The sequence below is a fragment of the Phalaenopsis equestris genome, unplaced genomic scaffold, assembly GCF_001263595.1.
Source record: "Phalaenopsis equestris unplaced genomic scaffold, ASM126359v1 Scaffold000410, whole genome shotgun sequence".
Lineage (NCBI taxonomy): Eukaryota > Viridiplantae > Streptophyta > Magnoliopsida > Asparagales > Orchidaceae > Phalaenopsis > Phalaenopsis equestris.
Genome location: NW_018164851.1, coordinates 150,901 through 175,328, shown reverse-complemented (window position 1 = coordinate 175,328; position 24,428 = coordinate 150,901). Strand labels below are relative to the sequence as shown.

Below are 24,428 nucleotides of genomic sequence, written 5' to 3'. Positions count from 1 at the left end.
GCTCTTCTCCTTTCTTCCTCTCTTCTACTACAATGGCCGACTAGGGTACAATTGAGCGCATAGAGCTTCCCTTCCTCCTGCTTCCTTTCTTCTGCATGCGAGCACTACATCACTACCATAACCTGCTCGATACAATAGGTAAATCAACTTTGACAATTTATAGAGCGAACTTCACCTCCTTGGCTTCCGACAAACTTTGTTTCCTCTCCCCTCTATTTGACTCTTCATTTCATCTTCCGGCTCTTCGTTTTCTCTTCCCCGGATAACTGAAACGAGACTTCGCAAAATCTTACTTGGAGACAAATTGAAGTAGCTTCAAGGGATATTGATCGAATGTGATATGTAAAATTTAGTAAGGCAAAAAATGTGAGTTAAACCACAATGATAACAAGTTCATCTCGATCTATATTTGCTCCTCTTGTGCCCGAAAAAAATATAATTTATGCAAAAGAGGAAGAGGAGGAAAAAAAAATTAAAGATAAAAAAATTCTACCTTAAGAAAAAAAGGAATTATGTGAACAAAAGAAACGATGATGGCTACATAATTTATTTAGCTGTTTTATAAAATTTATGACCATTAATTTAAATATGCTTTAAATTTCAGCTTTTACTTTGAATTATACAAATGTTTTTGCAACTTTTAAGTTTTTCATTATAGCACAAATTGTTAAAAATTGTTCATAATTTGAATTTGTACGTTCACCTCATTATTTGCCAAAATTAGGTCTATGTACCACATTTTTTTTTCTATTTTATATCAACTTTTAAGTTATATAATAATAGTCAATATTTCATAATTGTTCATGAATGGACTAATACATTAAAAGTTTTACATAACATATTAGCATTTTGGTTAATAAAAGCATCAGTTCGCTCTACACTTTACATTGCGAAGAAATAAAATAAAACCTTATGCATCGCATTATGCTTTATGCTTTAATAATATTATCAAAATTATTGCCATCAGTCAAGATGTTTTATTTCTAACATCAAACCCAATGCAGGTTTTTCAATGGAAAAAATAAACAACTTTAACCTTTAATGAATGTTAAAACCTCTATTGTTGAAGTTGGCCAAACGCTTATTGAGGCACTAAATGAGTTGACATGAGTTCACCTTACAAACTTTCTATGTGGGCACTATTACTAAGACTGCCTAGGCAGGCGCATTGTCTTGAGATGACTGGCAATGAAGCAAGTGTTTTGCTTTAATTGGAGAGAAAAGTGCTAATATTTTTAGCACTTAAGAAGTGTCTTTTATGATAACAAATCAAAATCAAATACAGTGAAATGAGCAAAATGAATTGGAGAAATAAGAATACACAGTAGGAAACCAGTGAGATAACAAGTTCAAGAATTATAAATTTGGGAGACAAAGGATGAATTTGAGAAAACGGAAAAAGATTGAGGGCTACAAATTCATCGAAGTGGAAATAATGATGGAATGGGCAATAAAAAATATTAGACTATCTTTAGGTTATATAAGTTACAGATTTTAAGCTATTAGATTGTTTAAGTTTATTTATTTATTTATTTATTTATTTATTTATTGTATGAGCATTTTTTAAACTAATATATTAGTGAGGTGTCAAACCTAGAGTTCCATGAAAATTCTTTATTTTTCTAGCATAGTTTAATGACAAGGTTATAAACTCATACTCTTCAAATATATTTAGCATTTGGAATAAACTTATTAATAATATAACTATATTTTATCAAATCCTTACTTAGCTTGGGTAAGCACCTAGAGCAATTCCTAATGCCTTAGTTCCTTTGAAAGTGTAGTACTTTTGATAATCTTATAAATGAGACCATAATGTAAGTCTACAGATGCACAAATATTCAATCATATAACCTTGTATGAAAAGATTAGCAAAAATAATATGATGTAAATGAACTTAGGAGTTCATCCTCCAAAGAAAGTAATTTGAAGGAGATAGAAACTTTGTGGCCTAGTGGCTTTAATATAAGATATTAATTGAAAAACGGGTATACCCCGTGCACAAACTTCCCACCAACATTGGACGTAGGAAGATGTTAACTGCAACTTTACCCTTACATAACAGCAAAGATTATTTGTGATTCCAATGAACCCTTAATTATAAATAAATAAAAAATAACAAATAAAAAAAAAAAAAAACTCATGAACTCTTTCACGTCACAAGGCATAAAAGAAGAAAACATTGTCCTAGTCCAACACTCTACAAAAGATATCAGCACTATTATATTATTTAAAGCAGCTATGATGGACCAGAGTCTACATTTAGGAGCTCAATAAATTACAAAAGAGCTGTTAGTCTTGAAACAGGACAAGTTCGAATAAAAGTTACTTGTCATGATAACAGAGACAAATTCTCTGTGCATTCTATGAAGCATATGTGTATAGATGAAAGCAAACTAACTGACAAAAAAAGATAAGCTATGTAAATTTTGCATTGATATAGCTACAAATATTGTGAGGTGATAAGGTCAATAAATCAAGTTGATAAATGTGCACACTTTCCTATTTTATTAAGCCCAAGATGCAAAGAATTGAGCGTCAGTTGTGTTTCATAAACATGCCTGATTGGAGATCCAGGAACATAAAGCGGATTTTTGACAACGTACTCCACGTATAAGTTGTACATATACCTCAATGCATCACGAAGATCCCCAGTTTTTGGATGTGTAACAAGGATAAGCTGCATAGAAAGTAAAGGTAATTGAAGGATCATGCAATTAAATATATAAAAAAAACCAAAACTGCCTTCTCAAATTTAAAAAAAAAAACTGCTATAGATAAGTCCTTAGATGTGAAAAAAGGGCCAGCTTGCATTTAAGGATTATACAATTAAAATTAAAAAAATTCAATCAAATTCAAGAATTACAGGTTTGTATAATCATATTTTACAAAAAAACGTTATAATTAAGTCTATAAGAAAGAATTCAAATAAAGAATTTGTAGCTTTTCAGGCATGTTTGCTAATTGCTCGGAAAAGATCTCAGGTGAGGAAAAAAAATTTTAGATAAAGTTTTAATTTCCCTCTAGCCATTGAGAACGTAGAGTAGATAGGGTTTCCTGAGATTCCGCAACCAGCGAATCCTTTTGAGAAAAAAATTCATTTTAACTGAAAAAAAAGTAGGAAAGTGAGAGTACCCCATGTTTTAATAATAAATGATATGTTTCAGTTCTTCCACCCTTCCTATCAAATAACATGCAGCTGATTTGGCAAAGTGGTTGAGGATTTTTTTTTCCAATCATAAGGCCTTGAGAGTTTAAATAGAAAAAACTTGCTATCAAAGAACGCAAGCAAGCATTTATCATCAGTAGTCCAGAACCTGTTCCATGCATACATGCATGTAGTGTAATTTGCTTGGCATTGACCAAAACTAAACTTATAGTAAAAGCTAATTTTTCTCAATACTTACGGAGTGGAAGTAAAACACAGTGAGGAGTTAACAAAAAAATGTAAGGTTAGGAAATTCTTTTGAACATTGCAACACTAATCTTTGAAACTGAACCCAAACTATTTTTTTTTATGCCAGTATCCATTTCTGGTTGTTGGCTTCAAAAAGGTACTTTGATGAGTGCCTTAATAGGATAGGGATAGCAATCCACTAAATGGCACTTGCCCGTGTAGATTGTTTCCCTCCAAGACTTTGATGAGCAGCTTAACGGCGCTTCCAAACAAGTGACAAAGTAATATTGTACTTCTTGGTGGCTTCAACATCTAAGTTTCTTCCATGAAGGATTTTTATGTGCCAATGACAACTTAGCAATAGAGTAGCATGTTCCCTTGTCACAAGCAGATAAGTTGAGGGGGGCCCTGCCTTGATCCGGGGGGGGGGGGGGGGGGGGGGGGGGACCAAAAAAACTCATTCAATAGAACCTTAACTGAACGGGCATCCTTATAAATGTTCACAAAGTGCTTGTCATGCTCCTTATATTCCTAGAAAAGCAGCAAAGAAAAAAAAATGACGCCGATTTTTATGACAGAACCACGAAAGGTTAGATTTTAGCCAATTAAGTGTAAAAAAACTAGATAGTTTCATAAGTTAAAAACCTCCTAATTAGTAAATGATTGATACCACAATAGATTCCTTAGTTTTCTAACAAATAAAATTTAGTAATAGCTCCAATAAAAAAACTTGACCGAGTAAAATGTTATTGAAACAATCACATGACAAAAAAGATTATCAGATGGAGCAAAAATCAATTCAATTAAATTAAAATTCAAATTGCCAGTAAATGGTAAATTACTTAGGCTCTTTTTGGCACGCTTATATTAATATTGTGCTTAGCTTAGGCTCTTCTTGGCACACTTATATTAATATTGTGTTTTTTTCTATTTTCTCTCGAAAAAAAATAACCATACCATCATGTAGAAACATGAACTACTACATAACTTAAAACCAAATGCTCATAAAATCATAAGGAACATGAACATGCAAATTAATAGATTTCTAACAAATAATTGTCATATAAATCAAGATTTTTCAAAAAACAGAAAAAAAACAAGAAAATGAACCAAAGAAATTTAAATACTATGTGTGCGGTCGACAGCATTAGAAATAGAAGGGTCAGTTCAATTAATAAAAGTTATTTCGAAGGACATTTAATGATTTTTTCCTTGGGAGATAGAATTTAGTAATTAGGTGGCCTAGGAGTTAATAGGTGTTTGTCCGTAAATACTCTCTTGTTAGGTCAGAAAGGGAAGTTTTTGGTGAGTTTATTTTCAGGATTATCCTGAGAGAGTTAGGAAGGTTTCCCTAGTTTAGGAGCTGTGAGGTGGAGAGATAAATTATAGTGATTCTATGACTTTGCCAAGTTTTGTTTGCCTAGAGTTTTACCTCTTTCCCCATGAAGCCAAGCCCAATCCAGACAGCCACGTTCAGGGATCAGTTTCCATTTCGTGTTTGCCTGCCAGTTGCCCCCTTCCTCTCAATTTTAAAATTACCACAGCAAGAGGCAGCACAATTATGAGAATCCATAAACTATGGCATGATTCAAATCAATGAGATCATGAAACATCTTGAGAAGCTCTCGTTGGCATCATCAAGAACATCTCATCAGATTTTCTATTTTCTATTTCTAACTTTCTCCATAAACCAAACTTTTTTTGGACAAATCATTGCCTTCTTTTCTTTTTGTATTCTACAGAAAAAGGTTGTACTCATAGGCCGTTTTTTCAGAAAGAAAAGTATTAAGAGGAAAAGGCGGCATCCACTCCCTGAAACAAGAAATATGTTTCAAACCAGGTCCATTGTTCTTTAATTGTTTATCCATTTGATACCGGAATTAACTCAAACCACAATAGAAAACAAAATATTATTGTTGAAATTGAAATCAATTATAACGACGACTTAAAAAACAAGAAATAACGACAAAATATATAAAAAGACACCCTAAGACAATGGCGAACGCGTGAACCCCGACTGCATCCACTCTCCTTGAAACAAGAAACAAGTTTAAAATCAGGTCCTCTGTTCTTTAGTTGTTCATCCATTTGATACCGGAGAACCCAAACCACAATAGAATTAAAAATATTATTACTGAAATTGAAATCGATTACAACGACGACTCTTTAAAAACAGGAAATAACGACAAAAATATTAAGGGGTGAGCCCCGACTGGACAGCAGGCGGGGATGGCCGGCCGGATGCTTGCGACAGCAAATGGTGATATGGTGAGGCAACAGCTGCTGGAAAGTTTGAGAGGGGCTGCTGCATCATTTGGGAAGAGCTAGAGAAGGAGACAGCAGGTTGGGAAAGGCTTGGGAGGGTTTGTGGCAAGATCTAGACGGCTGAGGAAGAGGAGGGGTTTGACGGCAGGGAGGAAGGGGAAGCAAACAACCTGGATGGAAGAGGAAAGTGGGGCTGCGGCTAAGAAGAAGGGAGTTGCGGGAAAAAAACCAGGCTGCAATAGGCAGCTGGGAGCAGAGACAATTGGAGAGATCCTGCGAATGAAAGAGGATTGTCGGGATGGCAGCAAGCAAGCAAGGAATCGGGGTAGGTAATCACCACCTCGGGAGAAGGATACAGCCGAAGCACTACCCTTTCCGTCGGATACAAACCTTGAAGGGAACACAAGATGTTGGCGGCTCTCCAAGCAAAATTCTATAGGGGCTGTTTGGCAAAAGATGATATTTAAGTTATTAGGATTTAGTAAATCCAATAAACCCTGACTTACTAAACCCTGAATGGTTTAAATTCGAAAAACCGTTTGGTAACGGATTCACTAAATCCTGTAAATCCAACATAACTGTTTGACAAGTAAGTAGAGCAACCCAAATAGCTCTGCATCTAAATCCCGTAAATCCACCGATTCGTGGGATTTATTAACTCCGGGATTTACAGTCAAAATTCATGAAATCCGGATTTATCAAATTCACGGCTTTATTTTATCCAAAATGACCATTTGGCAAGATTTCGCCTACATCCAGGTTAAATCCTGCTCTAAATCCGTTGCCAGACAGCCCCAAAATATGAAACAAAAACACAGAGCACCTATATATAAAAGTATATATGTGGAGTGGAGGGAGTGGGACCCTCCTACTATTGGGCGAAAGGCCCAAATGCCTCTAAACGCTATCCACTGAATCAATTCAGGTTTAGGAGGCCGGTTCAGCCCACTAGGACCACCGTTTAACCATTTAAGAAAGCCATATTTGGAACAGTCTCTACCCTTTTGTATCCTGTTCACTGCAGTTTGTTGGAATATGTTCCCATGAGCCAAGTAAAACAATTCCAGCTGATTTCTGAAAGTGTGCTCACGGTTAATGCATGGGAATTAGTCCAAGCTGATCTCTTCCTGCAACTTGGTTCTACGGGGTGGGAAAAAAGTTCTGAATTTAATTGGATTTATAGAGACTTGGAATGCTGGTTTAATTGTTATCACCAAATAGCTGTATTCTGCTCTTAATATTTTTCTTTGGGTTGGGTGTTATAGATTCCTTCTTAAGTCATTAAATAGAAGCGTTCTCATGACTGTGAAACTGTGTTTTAGTTAATATAATGTTTTGCTTTACGGGCGGTGTCCTATATAGAAATTTATGGTATTTGTAGATCTTATTTGAAGGTCCACAAACCCTAAATCCACCAAGCACGTACTATTACACAAATATATTTTATTATTTTTATGCAGGTCACATTTTAGTGTAGTTTTTGGTGACCCACTATTCTACTCACCTGAGGGTGAACAAATGGTCCATACCTTTATCAACTTTTTTAAGCTACCAATTAAATGGTTACAGACATAAACTCCCACCTTCTCATGTAAAAATCACCATGAATATCAGTATAATCATGGAAAAACAGAGTCTTGAAATTGCACGTATTAATCCATGAATTATGTAAATATTCACCTAACTGTAAAACAATACAAATGAATTGCCCACTGCACCCTTCATTCAGGGACAGACAAGACCCAAGAATATGGAGAAGGCATGCGTTAAGCAGCTTTCTTGAAAGAGTTAGATGTGGCAACTTAATAGAATACTAAGGAATGCTTATTCGAGATAATGTAACTCATTTTGATCCAAGCACCAAACTACTTAGACGGAAATAGTATAGGTTTATTCCTGTATAAGAGCAATTGGTGTCCGTGGGTTAATAACAGAGTCAATGGTGGGCTTTATTTGACCAACATTGCAGTTAATTGGCCTTCCAAACGCCGGCGAGGGCTGCTTTCCTTAATAAATTCCTAGCCCACTCATTTGGCTCATCAAACTGGCCCACCATGATCATTTTGCCAAGCTGACCTGTTCGGCCAAGTCTCTTCACCCACAATGCCGAAGTGCCGGATGTCATGTTCCTAAGAGGGAAGTTGACTTCCCAGATCAGTTCGTTGAACTCGCCCAACTAATATCCCTCAGGATCAACAAACCATCGAAGTGAAAATCATCATTTAAAAGCTGACACACACTCATGTCCATTAATGAGTGATCTGACATTCGCGTTGTCATCCCTCTTTGACATATCAAGGGCAGATCTCGTACTGTACAATGGTAGTTTTGTATCTTTCCATGTCTTTTTCTGTCACCTTACAAAAGCAGAGAGGGGGCCATCTGGAGTCATATAAATAGAGACCCCTTCCCACCTTCAAGGGGCATCAGATCCCTGGCTGATGATCTCTTTCATCCTCTCCTTCCACCTTTGACAGAGACGAAGAGTTGAAGCTGGGGATATGCAACCATTTTCCTTCTTTGACATCATTCTTACATAAGCCTCCCCTAGGTTGTATGAGCCCATGAATGATACGGGACTCTTTGTCCTAGAAAGATTCAATATCATAAAAGGTGAGGTGAGCGTGGAGTTTATACCCAAACCTAGTTAGGAGATCTAGATCACGAGGGAGTTTGAAGAAGAACGATGGACTGCACCACATAATTCGTGATGCAGCAGATCAATGAACTCAAAGATCATATGATGACAGTAATAAAAGAAATAATATAAGAAACCTCTAGGACTCATTCCAAAACTTGTGCCAAAACACACACGGGTTCATCAAGATCAGTGGTCTATAGACAGCTATTGAGAACAAGGCAAAGAAGAGCTCTATCTTTGGAGCTGGAAGAAGATAAGAAAGTGATGAGTTATACGTCCCAGAACAAGAATCTCCTAAATCAAAAGAGGAAGTAAAAGAGATGAGACAGGATAAGAGGAATCATAAACCGTTCGAGAATGCTTTTTCAATGGTGATTGCATAAAACGAAGCACCGAAAAAGTTCAAAATTCCATCTTTGGATTCCTACAAAAAAAGAATTGATCCATCCGATCACATAGTTTTGTGTGCCACCTGAATACAAACAATGTCTTGAAGTACCATATTCTTTATGACTTGGAAGAAATTATCATTTAATACAAACGCTGGTTTAACAACTTGAATACAAACGCTGGTTTAACAACTTGCCTGCAAAAATTATCATTTCTTTTGGCAAGTTCAAGCGGATGATTGTAGCCCAATTTGATAGTGCCTAGAAGCCACATAAGAACTCAATCACTTATAACAATCCGACAAGAGCCTTCGAAGAGCCTCAAAAGTTTCATTACCAAATTCAAGCGAAAGATGCTCGATGTTGGAGATTTAGAGCCTGTTCTAGCCAATGCAGCACTAGCTCAAGGCCAACGTGAGAGCCCATTCGGATATGCATTTGCTCTTCAAAAACAAAGAGCTCTAGCTAAGCTTTTGGAGTTAGACAACAGTCACATTCAGCTGAAGAATATAATTCCTTGCTAAGCTCTACCACTAGAGAGATAGAGGGAGGATTCAGAAGACAACATCCTCAATATCGCATGGAGTGAAGAGATCAATTCACCCGAAGATATTCCAAAAACTTCCCTGGAAGGCCAGTGCGCTAACTGAAGTAAGAATTTCTTGATCGAAAACTGATGCAAAAAGGCCATAAAGGAGACCAGAGCCACCTTGATTCCCCCTAATGAAACGGAAGAAACTTTACCGAGAGTGTATATGAATGTCTTCAAAAAGGTATTGCCAGTGCTAGGGTTGTAAACAAGCCAAACTTGAGCGAGCTCAGGCTTGGCTCGTGTTCAGCTCGTTCGAAATAGCTCATGTTTGAAATCGGCTCGTGTTCGAAATCGGCTCGTGAACAGTGTGTTCATGTTCGACTCGAAATTGGCTCGTTAAACTAAAATTGAGAAAAATAGATGTAAAGTGTGGGATTCGAACCTGGATCAAATCTATACAAAAAAAGACACTAACCACATTGCCACATGAGGTGTTATGACTTAAACTTAGATATAAATATATATAATATATTATTATATATTATATGTAATATATTGTTATATAAAAAGTTATATAATTTTTTTTCGAGCCATTTCGAGCCGAACACGAGCGAACAAACTGTTGTTCTTGTTCGACTCGTTTACATTTCGAGCTTAAAAATTTGTTCGTGTTCGGCTCGTTAGGCTTAACGAGCCGAACACGAGCTGTTTAACGAGCCGAACACGAGCTGTTCACGAACAACGAGCCAAATTGACAGCCCTAGCCAGTGCAAGCCAGAAGTCACTTGTGTGGCCTAAATAAATATTGTGCTAACCATACAGATCACGGGCACGACATGGAGGATTGTCCTCAACCCCAAAATCTCATTGAAGAGCTGATCTGAACAAGAAACTTGAAGGAATACTCCGAGGTAAGGCAAGGAACCTAAGAAAGATGCACCCGGCAAGAGACGTACACATCACCGGCATAGTACTAGCTACTTTAGGATAGACAGACTTGAAGCTTCACCGTGGTCCAGCCTGAAGCGATTGAAGATAAGAGAAGTCAGTTCGACTACTCTTGCAAAATCAATTGTTTCGATCCATCCACCAATTATCTTCACAAATGATGATCTGCTCACCAGTGGAAACCCCTTACAAAATGTCATTATGATCATCATGCTAATCGCAGACTATCAATTAGAAGCATCCCGATAAGCACAAATAGTTTTGTAAATATCTTGTTCAAAAGGGTCTTCGATGAGATAATGTGGCCAATAATAGGCTTACACTAACTTTCAAATTATGTATTTTTTGAAGAAATAAAAGAGACTTATAGGATAAGTTTCTTACCAATAATTTGGGGAAAGAGAGAGAAAATACACCACTTTAGCGAACTTAGTTATGACGGACGCTCCAACTTTGGCAGACCATTACTTCAAGATCATGACCTCCACCTAACATATTGCCGTTAAATTTCAAGGTGAAGAAGAGGTCATCACTGTCCAAGGGGGCTTAATTCAATCTCAGACATGCTACTTACAAGTTGTGAAGAATTTAGAAGAAGACTTCTAACTTGACACATACAAAGGTAGCAAATTGGAAGCCATGGAGACTATAGAGCAAGTACCCATTTCCAAAGAAGTGAGCATCACGACATGTTTTCTTGGATAAAAAATGAGATGCTAGGAGTAAGCATCGATGTAGCCTACCATAAACTCAATATCATTCAAGGAGACAAGTCGATCAAGTAAAAGATGAGAGCTACTAATCTCGTCGAGCCTATCCGATGGGAAATCCAAAAGTTATTGGAAGTAGACTTCATCAAAGAAGTAAAATATCTGAATTGATTAGCAAACATTGCCATAGTCCGTAAAGCCAATAACAAGTTAAAAAAGTGTGTTGACTTCACCGATATGAACTCAACATGCCCCAAAGACAGTCATCCCTTACCACGAATTGACCCCTGGATTGATTCTGCAGTGGGATACCCCATCATAAGTTTTTTAGACGCATTCTCAAGCTACCATCTGATTACAATGCACCTCACTAATGTAAAAAAGACTATTTTTGCCACTAGGGAGGGGTTATGTTGTAAATATGTAATCCCATTTGGCATAAAAAAAACCAGAACTACTTATCAGAGGCTAATAGATGCAATTTTTAGAAATAAAAATAGAAGAAACGTTGAAATTTATATTGATTATCACTTAATTAAGAGCAAATCACCTAAGGAACACATGTAAGACTTGAAAAAAACTTTAAACACTCTGAGAAGGTTTATTCTCAAACTTAATATGCTAAAGTGTACCTTCGAGGTAACATCAGAAAAACTCATTGGATAACTTGCTTACATCAGAAGGAATAAAGACAAATCTAGAGGAAGTTGAGGCCATCTTGGGCATGCCACCTCCAAGGAATCTCAAAAAGGCTGCAGACCCTAACAAGGCGGATTGTGGGGTTAAACAAATTCATATCTAAATTGAGCGATTAATGCTAGTCATTCTTCAAAATCATGAAGAGCTCCAGCCACTTCATCTAGATAGAAGAGTATGCACAAGCATTTAAACAGCTAAAATTCTATTGTCATCCCCACCGTTACTACAAAGTCCTGAAGCAGAAGATGACTTATTTATTTACCTTGGAGTCTGGAAAGAAGCGGTGAACTCAATTCTAGTTTGCGAAGAAAATAGGAAGAAATTCCTCATATGTTATGAGAGAAGTCCTTCGTGGAGTGATAATAGAGAATTTGACACCGGCACTAATCATCTACATAAAAAAGTTGTGTCTTTATTTACAATCACATATTGTTTGTCATAATTGGCCATCCGTTGAAGCCAGTATCAGCCAAAGCTGATCATTTTAAAATATTATTTAAATGATCGGCGGCGTTAAATGAGTTTGATACTTCTTATATACCAAGTATGGCGATAAAAATCCAAGTATTCACAGACTTCATGGCAAATTCTTTGGAAGAGCTGATAAGTGAAGAAATTGACACCCATGAAGAAAAGCTCTGGATAATGTTCGTAGACAGAGCATCCAAAAATTTAAGAAAATGAGTAAGGACAGTTTTATAAAACCCTTCAGATATAGTACTCTATCATTCAATTCAAATTGATTTCTAGGAGATGAACAATCAAACGAAATATGAAACACTCATCGGCGAACTAAGACTGACATTGGGAATAGGTGTAAAAGACTTGCTCATTAAATTAGACTCTTAGTTGGTCATCAATCAAATTAACAGCTTATTTGAGGTCAGAGATGAAGTGATGAGCTAGTGTTTATTGAAAGCTAACGTTGAAATTGAGGACTTGAATACTTCGGAATTGCGCACATCCCAAGAGAGAAAAAACAATTTGTCAATCTCTTGGCCAAAAGCAAAAACCTTAACAGCAAGTGGTTCATGACTCTGGACAGGCCAGTTATCGAAGAAGTTGAGGTTTCAAATATTGAACCTGAGTTCACCCTGAGTTGGAGTGATCCTATAAAAGAGTATTTCTCTACGGGGGTCATCCCCTCAAGCATTAAAGAATCAAGGAAGTTCAAAATAAATATGCACAGTATATAATCCTCAACGGCGAACTATTCAGGAAGTCGATAATCTATTTATCCCTCAGGTGTGTAAGAGAAAGTGAGGTGGCTAATATCTTGAACAAATACGTTCGGAAGAATGCAACCATTTGAGAGAAAAAATGCTAGCAAACACAATATTGAGAAAAAAGGTTATTACTGCTCCACCTTGAGAAACGATGTGGTAGAGTTCTCATAAAAATACGAGCCATAGAAAAAAATAGCCCCTATGTACCAAAAACCTTCACACAAATTGCAACCAATAACTAATCCCTAGCCCTTGGCAATATCGAGGATAGATTTTCTCGGTCGATTTCCTCCTGCCACAAGACAGCGGAATTACATTTAGGTAATTATTGATTGCTTCTCCAAATGGATTGCAACGATTTTAGCCAAAATGACTACTAACATTATCTATAACTTTAAATAGACCGATATCATATGTTGGTATTGTCTGCCCGTGTTGATCAGGACTGATAAAGAAACTCAATTCACTAACAAGGTGAAGAATTTCTACGCCAATCATATGCTTGAAGTTCACCTCAACACGTAATTTGAAGACAAACAATCAAGTAGAAGCTGCTGACAAGCTCATCTTAAATCTCCCCAAGAAAAAAAATGAAAAATACAAAAAATAAATGAGCAAAAAAGCTACCATCAATACTATGGGCACTTCAGGCCACTCCTTTCACAACTACTGGGCAAACCCCTTTAATCCTATTATATGAGATCAAAAATATACTTCTAATAGAGCACAACATTCACAGCTAGTGAGTTCTAATGGCCGCAAATTTCGAAGAAGAAGAATTAGAAGAATGGAAAATGACTAATAGCAAAGGCTTAACTAGTTCGTTGGAACTCCTAAAAGAGCCTTGAGAACAACCAACATAGGCCAAGAAGAAACAAAAAAGAATGACGATGAATTATTACAATACAAGAGTTAAATAAAGAAAAATCAAAGCTAGCGACCTCGTACTAAAGAAGGTTGACCCTATAGTTTGTAACCAAGCACTTGGGAAGCTCGCCCATCGTGGACTGGACTGTACAATACAAAAGAAGTAGGATCAGAAGCATATAAATTGCTCGAGCATCTCGACAAAGCGGTCCCTAGAACATAGAGCAAGAAAGACAAAAAAATCTTTTTTATCCATAAAATAGCAATATACCGACATTATGGCGATGCGCTAACAAAAGAAAAACTAAGTACTTCAACACTTCACCTATTTACAAACTTAAATTTCACCTATTAAGTTATCAAAAATCGCTTAAGAAACAGTCCTGGCTAAAATATCACAACAAAAGGGGTTAACATATCTGGCCAAAAGGGGTATAGAATACTCCGTTGGGAAGGTTGAAGGCCCCAAAGAGACGAAATCTTGCAGGAGTATGTCCAAAAGCTCTCTAGAAAGCAAGATGTGCAGGAGAGTCGAAAATCCCCCAAGCGGGGGACAGTCTTTGTTGAAGGTGGTGTGTTTTCTCCAAATGAAAAATGGCTTCTAACTAATCGGATTCATAAGCAAATTAGCAAGAAATGCAAAAACTTGAAGAACCACAAATAAAAATCACATGTTATATTATGCTTTGCACGCAGAAGAGGATAAATAACTTCTATAAATGTGAACTTCCGAGATCGCCCTACACAAGACTTAAAGAACTCATCCTGAAGGAAATAAAAAGAACTCGCAAGAATTTTCGGCAAACTAAAAGTAGGAAAATTAAAATTCGGGTACTCAAAAAGAAAGAAAAGGAATGAACGAGTAAGAACTTTTGTTATTCCAGCAGTAAAATCAGTATAATAAAACTACAGATGAGCTACATTATAAATCATAAACTAGTGAAGGCTAAAATGCAAAGGTACGCTTCTTCCATTTTTACCTATTGAATCGGAGAACTCCACATTCCGACCTTCCAACAGTTAAGTGACTTCTTTGTTCTTTCAGCTTACTTCCCCTGAAGCAAAGGGAGGTTCCTTCCTCATGTATCATAAGAAGATTAAAAAAGGTGAAGATTTTACTGACAGTATTGCCACAGTATGACCACTCACTGTTCAAACCAAGCAACAAGGGAATCAAATGGATGAATCGGACCCAAGTAGCGGTAACGCCTCCCAGAGATCTACTTACCCAGGAAGGGGCGTATGACATTGATGCATATCACATGTGTCACTTTGTTGGGAAGAATATCCCTCAAAGTCCAAGGTAGAAACTTCTCGCTGGCTGAATCAAAACTATCTAACTTTCGAATACAAAGAACAAGAAGCCCCCCATTCAGATACCAATGAAAAAGAAGTTCAGAGGGAAGATAGCGAGATCAACAAATCATTCAATTCGTCTTCCCCAACATCACTCCCCCTATAGTGGTCAAACTATCACATCTACGACTTTTTATCATTCTTTGAACACTCTTTTTCGTTGAACCTCATATGAATAACGCTTATGGTAATTTATAGGCCAAAGAAAAAAATATTAAGAGCAATGACCTGAAATGTTACAAAATTCCCGCTAGCGTGATTATGTTGCATTTATGTTCATTTATTGTTTTTCTGTAATTGATAATACTTCAAATTTTGACAAGTCCATTACAAGAAAAGACTTTCCATATCCAGCAACTGAGGAAATATTTTCTAACTAATCAAATCTAGGAGATCCTCAATTTATTTCTTTATTCATGCTCGATTTCCAAAACAATTTTTTTGGGAAATATATATTCCGAGAAGAAGTTATTAATTTATAATTTATGTTTTATTAATATATATACTTCATCTGTCATATTATACAATACAAAATATACAGTGAAGTGGTCATATTCCATACCGCGAATTGAATACGTGGATTTCTCTACCATAAAGTTTTTTGAATAAAAAATTCATGCCATCTGGATTTACATGCAAATTCATAAAGATTATAATCAAGTCATAACTTATTCTTATCGTCAACGTTCAAGCAACCACTATTCTCTTGCAATCAAGAAGTATATTCATTGGCCACAAGTCAAGCCTAGGCAAATAAATTCTCCCTTTGCACTAAGATTGTAATGAGTGGCGAGCGAGTCACTCCTATAGCACGTCTAAATGGGCACCCTACTATGATAGTGACAAGATCCACTGACTACGTCAATTGCAAGGTGTGACCCTTTCAAAGTGACAATTTAACTTAGAATCCCTGCTAAGCCCAAGAGTGACATAAGATTTGAACCAAAAGAAAGATAAACATCTATGCAGATGAAGCTAATTTATCAAGTTATTTAGTTTCTCTGCAGAAAACCTTCAAATGGCTACAAAAGTTATCATCTGGTGGTTGTCGCCTATTAACGACAGTCAGTAAATTATCATCTCACAAGCATAAACAGACATAAGGAATTGAAATCCAGGTGTCAGGATCATGCTAAAGGATGACTTAAATTGGTAGCACAATCATCAGTGTTTAAAGTACAGTTGACCTCAACACGGATCATCACTTTAGCAAAAGTATAAAAATAAAATGTCAAAGAAATTAAGAAAAAATTAAGAATTTGTGGATGTGTCGTCCTTCTCCATGTCCTTTTCTCCAGGATCCACTGCGAGCTCTAGAAAGCAATTTGTATCATCCTACATCAAAGACGGGACCACTTTACAAACTAAAGTTTTCAGACCTCTAGCCGCTCCTTTTATACGATGACCTCATCCTTTAATTTTATTAACAATTTGTGGTCTTCATCCGCCTTCTTCGTTTACTCCACCATTGTTTCACTTGCTCTAGTGTTCTCATTCAACTTCTTAAATTGAGCATAGAGACTACTCCACCATTGTTTCACTTGCTTGAGTGTTCTTATTCAACTGCTTAAATTGAGCATAGAGACTGGTGGTGGCATTTTTATATTCTTCAATAGAGTGTTCTCTTTCTATCAACTCCACTCAATACTTTACCTTATCCGCCAGTAAATCTTCCACATGCGCATTGCACGTGACAATCCAGCGTGCATCTTCAACAAAATTTGCTTGCAGCGCATACTTTTCTTTATTTAAACTCTCTGTCTGGATCTGGTACTCTTCAATCTGCTTGCCCAAGTCTGCTACTTTATCTCAGATTCTTCTTAAGTGAGTTGTAGTTTTTGTTGCTACCTAAGAAGAGAGAGAAGTAAATAGCAAAATGTAAACATCCAATGGCAAAAAGAGGTCATGCTCTCCATGGATGCCAAAGGGAGTTGACGCTATTCGAGAGACTCGGCCATTTCTTCCAAACTTTCTGAACTAATCACAGGGCGCAAATCTAACAGCTTGCAGGAGTAGCCTCCTTCGCACAACCACTCCTGTGTCAAGCAAGCCAAGGCCTTACTCTTCTCCATTTTGAATGTAGCAATTCGACCTCTGAGGTCGATATCTTCCCATGATGGGACTTCTGGAGGAGCAACCGAAGAGGTCACTCATTTTTCTTCGACTCCACCTCTACTCTTGTCCTCTGGAGATGAAGCCCTACAAAACCATCTTACACTTATGATTGCTTTGCACTTGCCCTCCAACATGGGCACAAATGGCACTACAGCTCGAGGAACTCCTACGGACTCTCACATCTGCAATGCGGTAGGACGCACCGTGTGAGCCAGTCTCTTTTGGCAACGTGAGATAGGTCATCTTATTCTTTCTTTTCTTACTCTTCATCTATTGGAATCACTGTCGGGCCACTACCTCCTAGCATCGGGGGGTCAACAGACTCAATATTTGGATATGATGCCAATGTCAAAGGCCCAACTCTGTTTGCATCTTCATGTGAGGGGAGAGCAAGTATTGACCTAATCCACTCTAAAGTTGAACTGTTTGGGGCCCTCGTATCCTTACTTGCATCCACGAAGATGAAAAGGAAGATAACAGTTAGTCATGACAACATTCAGGGAACTTGATATCACCTCGATGCCTAGCCGAGGAGACAACGTGCTTACTAGTTAGGAATTTCGGCAAAGTATATGCTTTAACACCGATCTGGCGATCTCCATGTCTTGCTAGAATTCAATGCTCAACAAACAACAACTCTTTAAAAGTCGATGTGTGAAGACTCAACTTTTCTCCCACAAACAATTGTGGCATCATCAGAATCTCCCAGTCACTTTTGCTTCGAACTAAGCAGAATTTCCTCCTCCAGTCTCAAATCTTGCTTTGAGATCGAACAGCTTCACTTTTCTCGAAGAGAAAATCATCGAGCAATTGGAATAGGCCATTAGCGTGAACAAGTGTCGAAAGAAGTTCACCAACCAATATAATCTCAATGACCATGCATATATGATGATTGACATCACGACTGCGATCGAGTTCGGGCAAATATGAGCGAGTACTATCCCATAGAAATTCAAAATATCCCTAACCTCTCTGCACAGACGAAAGCAAAGAGCTAGTCTGAACTGGTCTTGGTAACAACAAACTTCATGCTCGAGCAGAGTGTTCAACGCCTCATCCTCCTTTGGCAACTGCAAGATCACAATGGTATCAAACACACAGTTGGATCGAGTGTCGGCCATAGCCATATTATCCATCCATCAAAACTTCTGGAATTTCGCCCCAAGAAATGTCGTATGACTGTTCTCCAATGCAGTAGCCATCTTCGGCAAGAAGAAAGAATTATTGTACTAAGCTATGGTGATAAATAGGGGATTTACTCCTAAAAGAAAAAAGAGAAGCTAAATGAAAAGTTATCAGGGTATTCATATCTTCCTAGATGTAGCAAAAGAATAATACTTATGTGCTCCTCGATGCATGTGTTGGAAGGGGAACGGATGTTTAAATCAGTTATACATTCCCACCTAACTACAGGTACAATGACAAAAATACCAATGAAAAGGTGGTTTGAATACTTAAAAATAAATCTAAGCAGAAAATTTTAATCACAAACGATTACCAGCTAAATGAAAACCGATAAGAGTAAAAAAAATAGTTGATTAATTCAACATCGTTAAGATTCACAACATCACTATATAATAGGTCAAGTTCTAATTGTGACAAATACATTATGGCAGATACAAATACAAAAGCACAATATGCCTGAAACAATCATGTACAATACAACAACGACAAGCCTTTATGCCACTAAGTGGGGCAGACTACATGAATCCTTTTCCTCCATTACGCCTAAAACAATCATGTAAAGTCAAAAATAAAAAAGAAATAGGCTTCGTTCTTTCACATCATCCAGACTGATCTTTTCTAACTGAAGAAGACATTGCAGGAACAAGCGTTCACCCAACAAAAACTATTCTAATTAACATGATTCAAGGCAATGTTGGAAGAGAATGAGCCTTGTCTACACCTTCTTTAATCTTTGTGAAGTTTCCTGACAGTTTGCCGAGGTTTTCATCGATCTCACCTCCAAGTTGGCGATAAGTTCTCTCGCATTCAGATCGACGATGATTTCCATGGCTTCCAAATCAATGATACGCTCCCTAGCCTACTATTGTCCGCCTGAATCACAATCATTTCCCCCCTCAGATCGATTGCAATCACCAACCTTTTGTCTATGCAAGGTACCTATCATTATCTGCATTGGCACCTACAATTCCCCAGCTAGTGCGAACACTTAGCTGGAAGTCAGAGCAACAAATGAAAAGCTGCCTCCCTCTGGATGCTAATGAGAAGCCGCCACCATCGTCACCTTGATCAAGGTCGTGAGTCCCTTTCTCTGAAAGCAACAATTGATCATACTCAGCGAGGAAAGAAGCAGCACATTGATCAAAGGAATCTACAATACCTTCGAGGGGCAGATCAATGCCTCCTGCACACATTCCTAAAGACTCTTACCCGCAGTCCTATCGGGGAAAAATGCCTGGTCAAGTCGTTGGTCTATAGATGCATTTACACCAAAGAATACAAGATGATCATGTGGTAATTCATAAATCCTATACAAACGAATAGAATCTATTTTTAATATTTTAGGATACAACAGTCTTACCGCCCTAGCTGAGTTCAGGAAGTGTCATAAGGCTAGACCCTTTTAGGTCGTTCAACATATCAAAAATATGGACTATTGCGGGGTCATTCAGATCGATAGTGATACATCCTGACGGAAGAGGTTCGGTCAGAGACATCACTACTTTAACATTTTGGATGACCTCCTCTACATCGCTCAAAGAAAGGCCTAGAGCAAAGGAACTCTCTATAAGATGGTCCAAGGTAATCTCCAATCATCCCGTCCTTCGTCGTGTCTTCTTCCTTCTTGAAGAATTCTTCCAGCTTTTTTTGTTGCAAGGCTGTCATCAACCTCTTCCTTTGGGATCCTCAACTTCTCAATCGGGATGCCATCCATCATAGGAAGTTAAGATAACAAAAAATCCAAGGATCAATTGAAGGAAGAGAAGGTCGAAATAGGATTCACGTGGCATTCCTATAGACTGCAGGGAAACTAAGGCCTGAAAAGATTTTATAATTACTAATATTATTACTGCCTTTAAAGCTTCAAACTTTTCTCCTTTTTTGACAACGTAAAGATGTTCAAACAAGTATCAAACTCTCGTAAGTAAATCTTTTTTCAAAGAACATGAAGGGTATTTCTGACAGAAAGAGAAGCTACAATTTGTATACAATGTTAGTAACACTGACGGTACTAGAATTTACAAATTCCATTTAATTTTCATCCGTTATAAAAATATTTTCATTAATAACATGTCATCATAACCCACCTCACTTGGAAATATGATTAGTTGATAACAAAACGGGTAAAGAGATGTGGACTCCTAAAATTGAAAAGTTTAAGTAACTTCTCCCTAAGGGCAAGCCGAGGCCCCTGAGCAAGGAACAACTCTATTCTTGCCTAGAAGTTCAAGTTATTACTCCCTAAAAGCAAAGGATAGTATGAACTCAATAAGTAAGAAACTACACTCTATACGCAGCTTGTGGCTCCCAGGCAAATGACAGTCCAAACTCGAAGAAGGTGCCTTCTAAATTCGTCAGACCACAAATCAAATTGTGGAGAATGCAAAGTCGAAGCTCCTTTAGCCGTCATAAGCAAGCCAAGTCACTGCATGGGTTGTCGTCTAAAGAGATCAAAAAACTTTTTAGAGAAGGACATGCATTTTATGTCGTATAGCCTTTCTAAACATCAATGTTGATAAATATTGAAATATTCATTCTCTTGCTTTTCTTGCAGTTACGGTTCAAAGGAACAAGAAAATAGGAGAACTATGTGTGTAAGAGTAATTGGCCTCCATGGGTTCAACAAGCCTATTTGACTAATGTCATAGTTAGTGGGTCTTTCGAAGGCATACTAGGCCCTCTTCCCTTCATAAAAACCTAGCCCACTCAATTTGCTCATCAAATAGGCTCACCATGATCATTTCGTCGAGCTGACTTGTCCGCCCAATTCTCTTCCCCCACAATGTCGAAGATTCAAATGCCATGTCCCTAGGAGGCAAAGTTGACTTCCCATAACAGTTCTCGTTCAACCAACTGATATCCCTCGAGATGAACAAACTATCGAAGTAAAGATTATCATTAAAAGGTTGACACGTGCTCACGCTCATTTATAGGTGATCTAACAACCGTGTTGTCATCCCTCCTTGGCATATCAAAAGGAGACCTCATACTGTACGGGGATAATTTAGTATCTTTCCATCTATCTCTCTCTCACCTTAGGAGGGCAGGGAGGGAGCCATCTAGAGTCGTATAAATAAGGCAACTTCCCACCTTCAAGGGGCATCAGATCACTAGCTGATCATCTCTGTCATCCTTTCCTTCCACCTCTGGCGTAGACGACGAGTTCAAGTTGGAGATACAAATTCATTTTCCTTCTTCTGCATCCTTCTTGCAGAGGTCTTCCCCGAGTTGTATGAGCCAAAAAATGATAAGGGACTCTGCATCCTAAAGGATTCAACTATTCCTAATCATACTCTTACTCCTACCCTATTCAAATTTCATTTCTCTGTAACCTTATGTGAGAAGCATCCCGATACGCTAGCCAAGGATAAAGAAAAGAGAAACTAGTAGGGTTATTATATAGCTTGAATGAAAACCGGTGCATAACTTTGGGATAGACAATAACATCTTATATCAGTTGCTATGCACTTTCATCAAAGATAGCCGTCAGCTCTTAACACCAGACTCATTTAAATGAAATCCCAAGGTAGATGATTTCCATTAGCAAAGCAACAGACAAAAAATATACAAAATCAAAATAAGTTTTCAAGAAACATAGTTTGATCAAAGACCTTTATACCAGACGGGCTCTCCATCAAACTCAGCTTGTAAGTATTTGTTCTAAAGCTGTGGAAAGAACATCCTTGTCCCGGCAAAAGTGGAACCCCGAGATTTCCTTTGTCAACGCTGCGCAAAGGGAATAATAAACTTGAGATCGAAGCAAAAAAATTAACAAAGAACAGCGGCGCCAGCGTACCTAGTAGGATCCATCTTGGCGGTGAAGGATCGGAGGGAGAAGAGGAGACCGAACATGAGCTTCTGATCTTGCTGGGCGTCGAGAGTGCGGAGAGGTCGATGCCATTCCCGGTTGAGCAAGCATACCCCGTTCCGGTTGAAGATGTAAAGCATGTTGGCGTTGTTTCCCGCAAGTCCAGTTGCGGTGCCAGGTGGCGCCGCCGGAGATGGGGACATCTCTGCCGCCGTTAATCCGCCGAAAAACTGCATCGTCGCCACCACTCGCCGCTCAAGTCTGCCTGAGTAATATCTATCGGTGGTGAGCAGGAGATAGTCGCTGGGCTCATATGCCCTTCAATAATTCGTTGGCCTCATATGTTCATTCTATTTCTATTTTAAAAGAAAAGAAAAGCCTTTAAAAATATTTTTTTTCCTAAGATGCTATTAAATATTTAATACCCCAAAAAAAAAAAAAAAAAAAAAAAAAAAAAAAAAAAAAAAAAACTACATACCAATCATTCAAAACATTTAATATAATATTTTAAATACCAAAAATTTAAATATAATATTTTAATAACTCAAAATCTTAAATATAAGATTTTAACCATCCAAAATATTTACTCAAAACTACAAGCCCATATTAAATATTATATTAAATGTTTTGGGTAGTTGGTATGGAAGAATACCTTCAAATTTTTGGATATTTAATCTCATGAATTTTAAATATAATATAAATTAATAATGTATTTGAAATTCATTGTCCAATTTATTTATAGTGTACTTACAATTTTTATAATTAGCAAATTTTATAAATATATTGATTTAAGTAAAAGATTGCCAGGCAACAGTGGTCGTTGTCTGCTGCTCCTTTAGGCTGCCCCCGGGGCCTATGTTTGTGAACGCCTTCTCGTTGCTCATCTTCAACCGGCGGTCACTGATCAACTTTTATGTTTATCGGCTTGCTGCCCCTACCACCCTTGTATGCTAAGGGTGTCCAAAATTGACACGACGTGCCAACTCAACTTGAACCAAACTAAAAAAATTCAAGTTTTGGTTGTCTCAAATAATTTTCGAGTCGGGTTTGGGTTAAGAATCCTTACCAGTTTAATTTTGCTCGTAGACTTTGTGTTGAACTCCCAACCCAAAACTGACTTGAAATTGGCCTGCTAACCCAAAAATAACCCATTGACCCAAAATTGACCCGACATTGACTGGAAATCAATCTGATCTTGACACAAATAATTTTATATCTGATATTAAATTATACAGTTCATGCTCGAGTCAGCAGGTTGAAATTGGGTCAAGTTCGTGTTGGATTTTCTAACTCATTTAATATTAAGGTCAATTTTGAGGTCAATAAATTTCAAGTCCGTTAATTTTGAGTTAGAACCAAACTTGATTCAACTTCTCTATTATATGCTAGCCATGTAATTTACATTAATTTCATTTTTCTTAAAACAAAAAAAAATGCATTTATTTTACACTAAACTAAACAACTTTAAAATATTTCAAATGCAATGCATTACTACTACACTGCATTACTTTTATAGTAAATCAAATAGCCTTTAAAATATAGTGATTGCAACTCCTAGTTCTCATAACTAAAGCAGTCAAAATGGCTCATTGTTTGCGAACAGTTCGTGTTCAACTCGTTAAGAAGCTCGTGTTCGACTCGTTCATTAAACAAACGAGCTGAACACGAACAATCTTTTGCACTGATATATAAATGAGTCAAACACGGACAAAAATTTGTTCGTTTATGCTCGGCTCATTTTGGTTCATCTATCTCAGATTACTACTGCCCTGATTATTAAAGTTTCCTACATTGTTGTGTTGATTAATGCCCCATAGTTAGTTTCTTATAGCTCGGTTGTTATTATTCGAATTGAAATTAGGGTGTTTCCTCCAGCCAAAGTTATATGTATTGGAATACAAATTTTTGTGTTTATTTCTTATAACATTTATAACTTTATGGTGTTTCCTCCGGCCAAGGTTTTTGTGTAAGGACATTGTTTGAGAAATTGTTATACTTGAAAGTGACACAAAATTCAAGCGACATAAAAGCCAAGGTTATATATATAACTTTATTTTTAACTCTTACTACTCAAAGTTTCAATTAAATATTGCTTTTAATTTTACAGAAGAGTTTGAGTAGCTCCGTAAGAGGCACTCGGCCACTCAACCCCAGATTTCCGTCGGCAGCAGTGGTAGTCGTACAACCACTGTGCAGTCTGAGTTCGAGCTTTGGACTTAGGTGACAGGGAAGAAGAATGGGAGGGTTATGGCCTTGGTGCAAAGGGCATAGCCTTCGAGGCCAAGATCTC

At 37.4% G+C, this 24,428-nt stretch overlaps 1 protein-coding gene across 1 annotated transcript in view; it reads right to left on the bottom strand.

Annotated features, from left to right (window-relative positions):
- LOC110026987 (trafficking protein particle complex subunit 1) overlaps nucleotides 1-22,479 on the bottom strand; it is a gene marked incomplete at its 3' end in the record, with an annotated part of 34,761 nt that extends 12,282 nt beyond the window's left edge. The window contains 3 exon segments of the mRNA XM_020728237.1: nucleotides 2,562-2,680; nucleotides 21,942-22,056; nucleotides 22,127-22,479. Of these exon segments, the coding sequence (XP_020583896.1) occupies nucleotides 2,562-2,680; nucleotides 21,942-22,056; nucleotides 22,127-22,374 (482 nt within the window). The 5' untranslated portion in view covers nucleotides 22,375-22,479.
- Nucleotides 22,480-24,428: the final 1,949 nt, after the last annotated feature.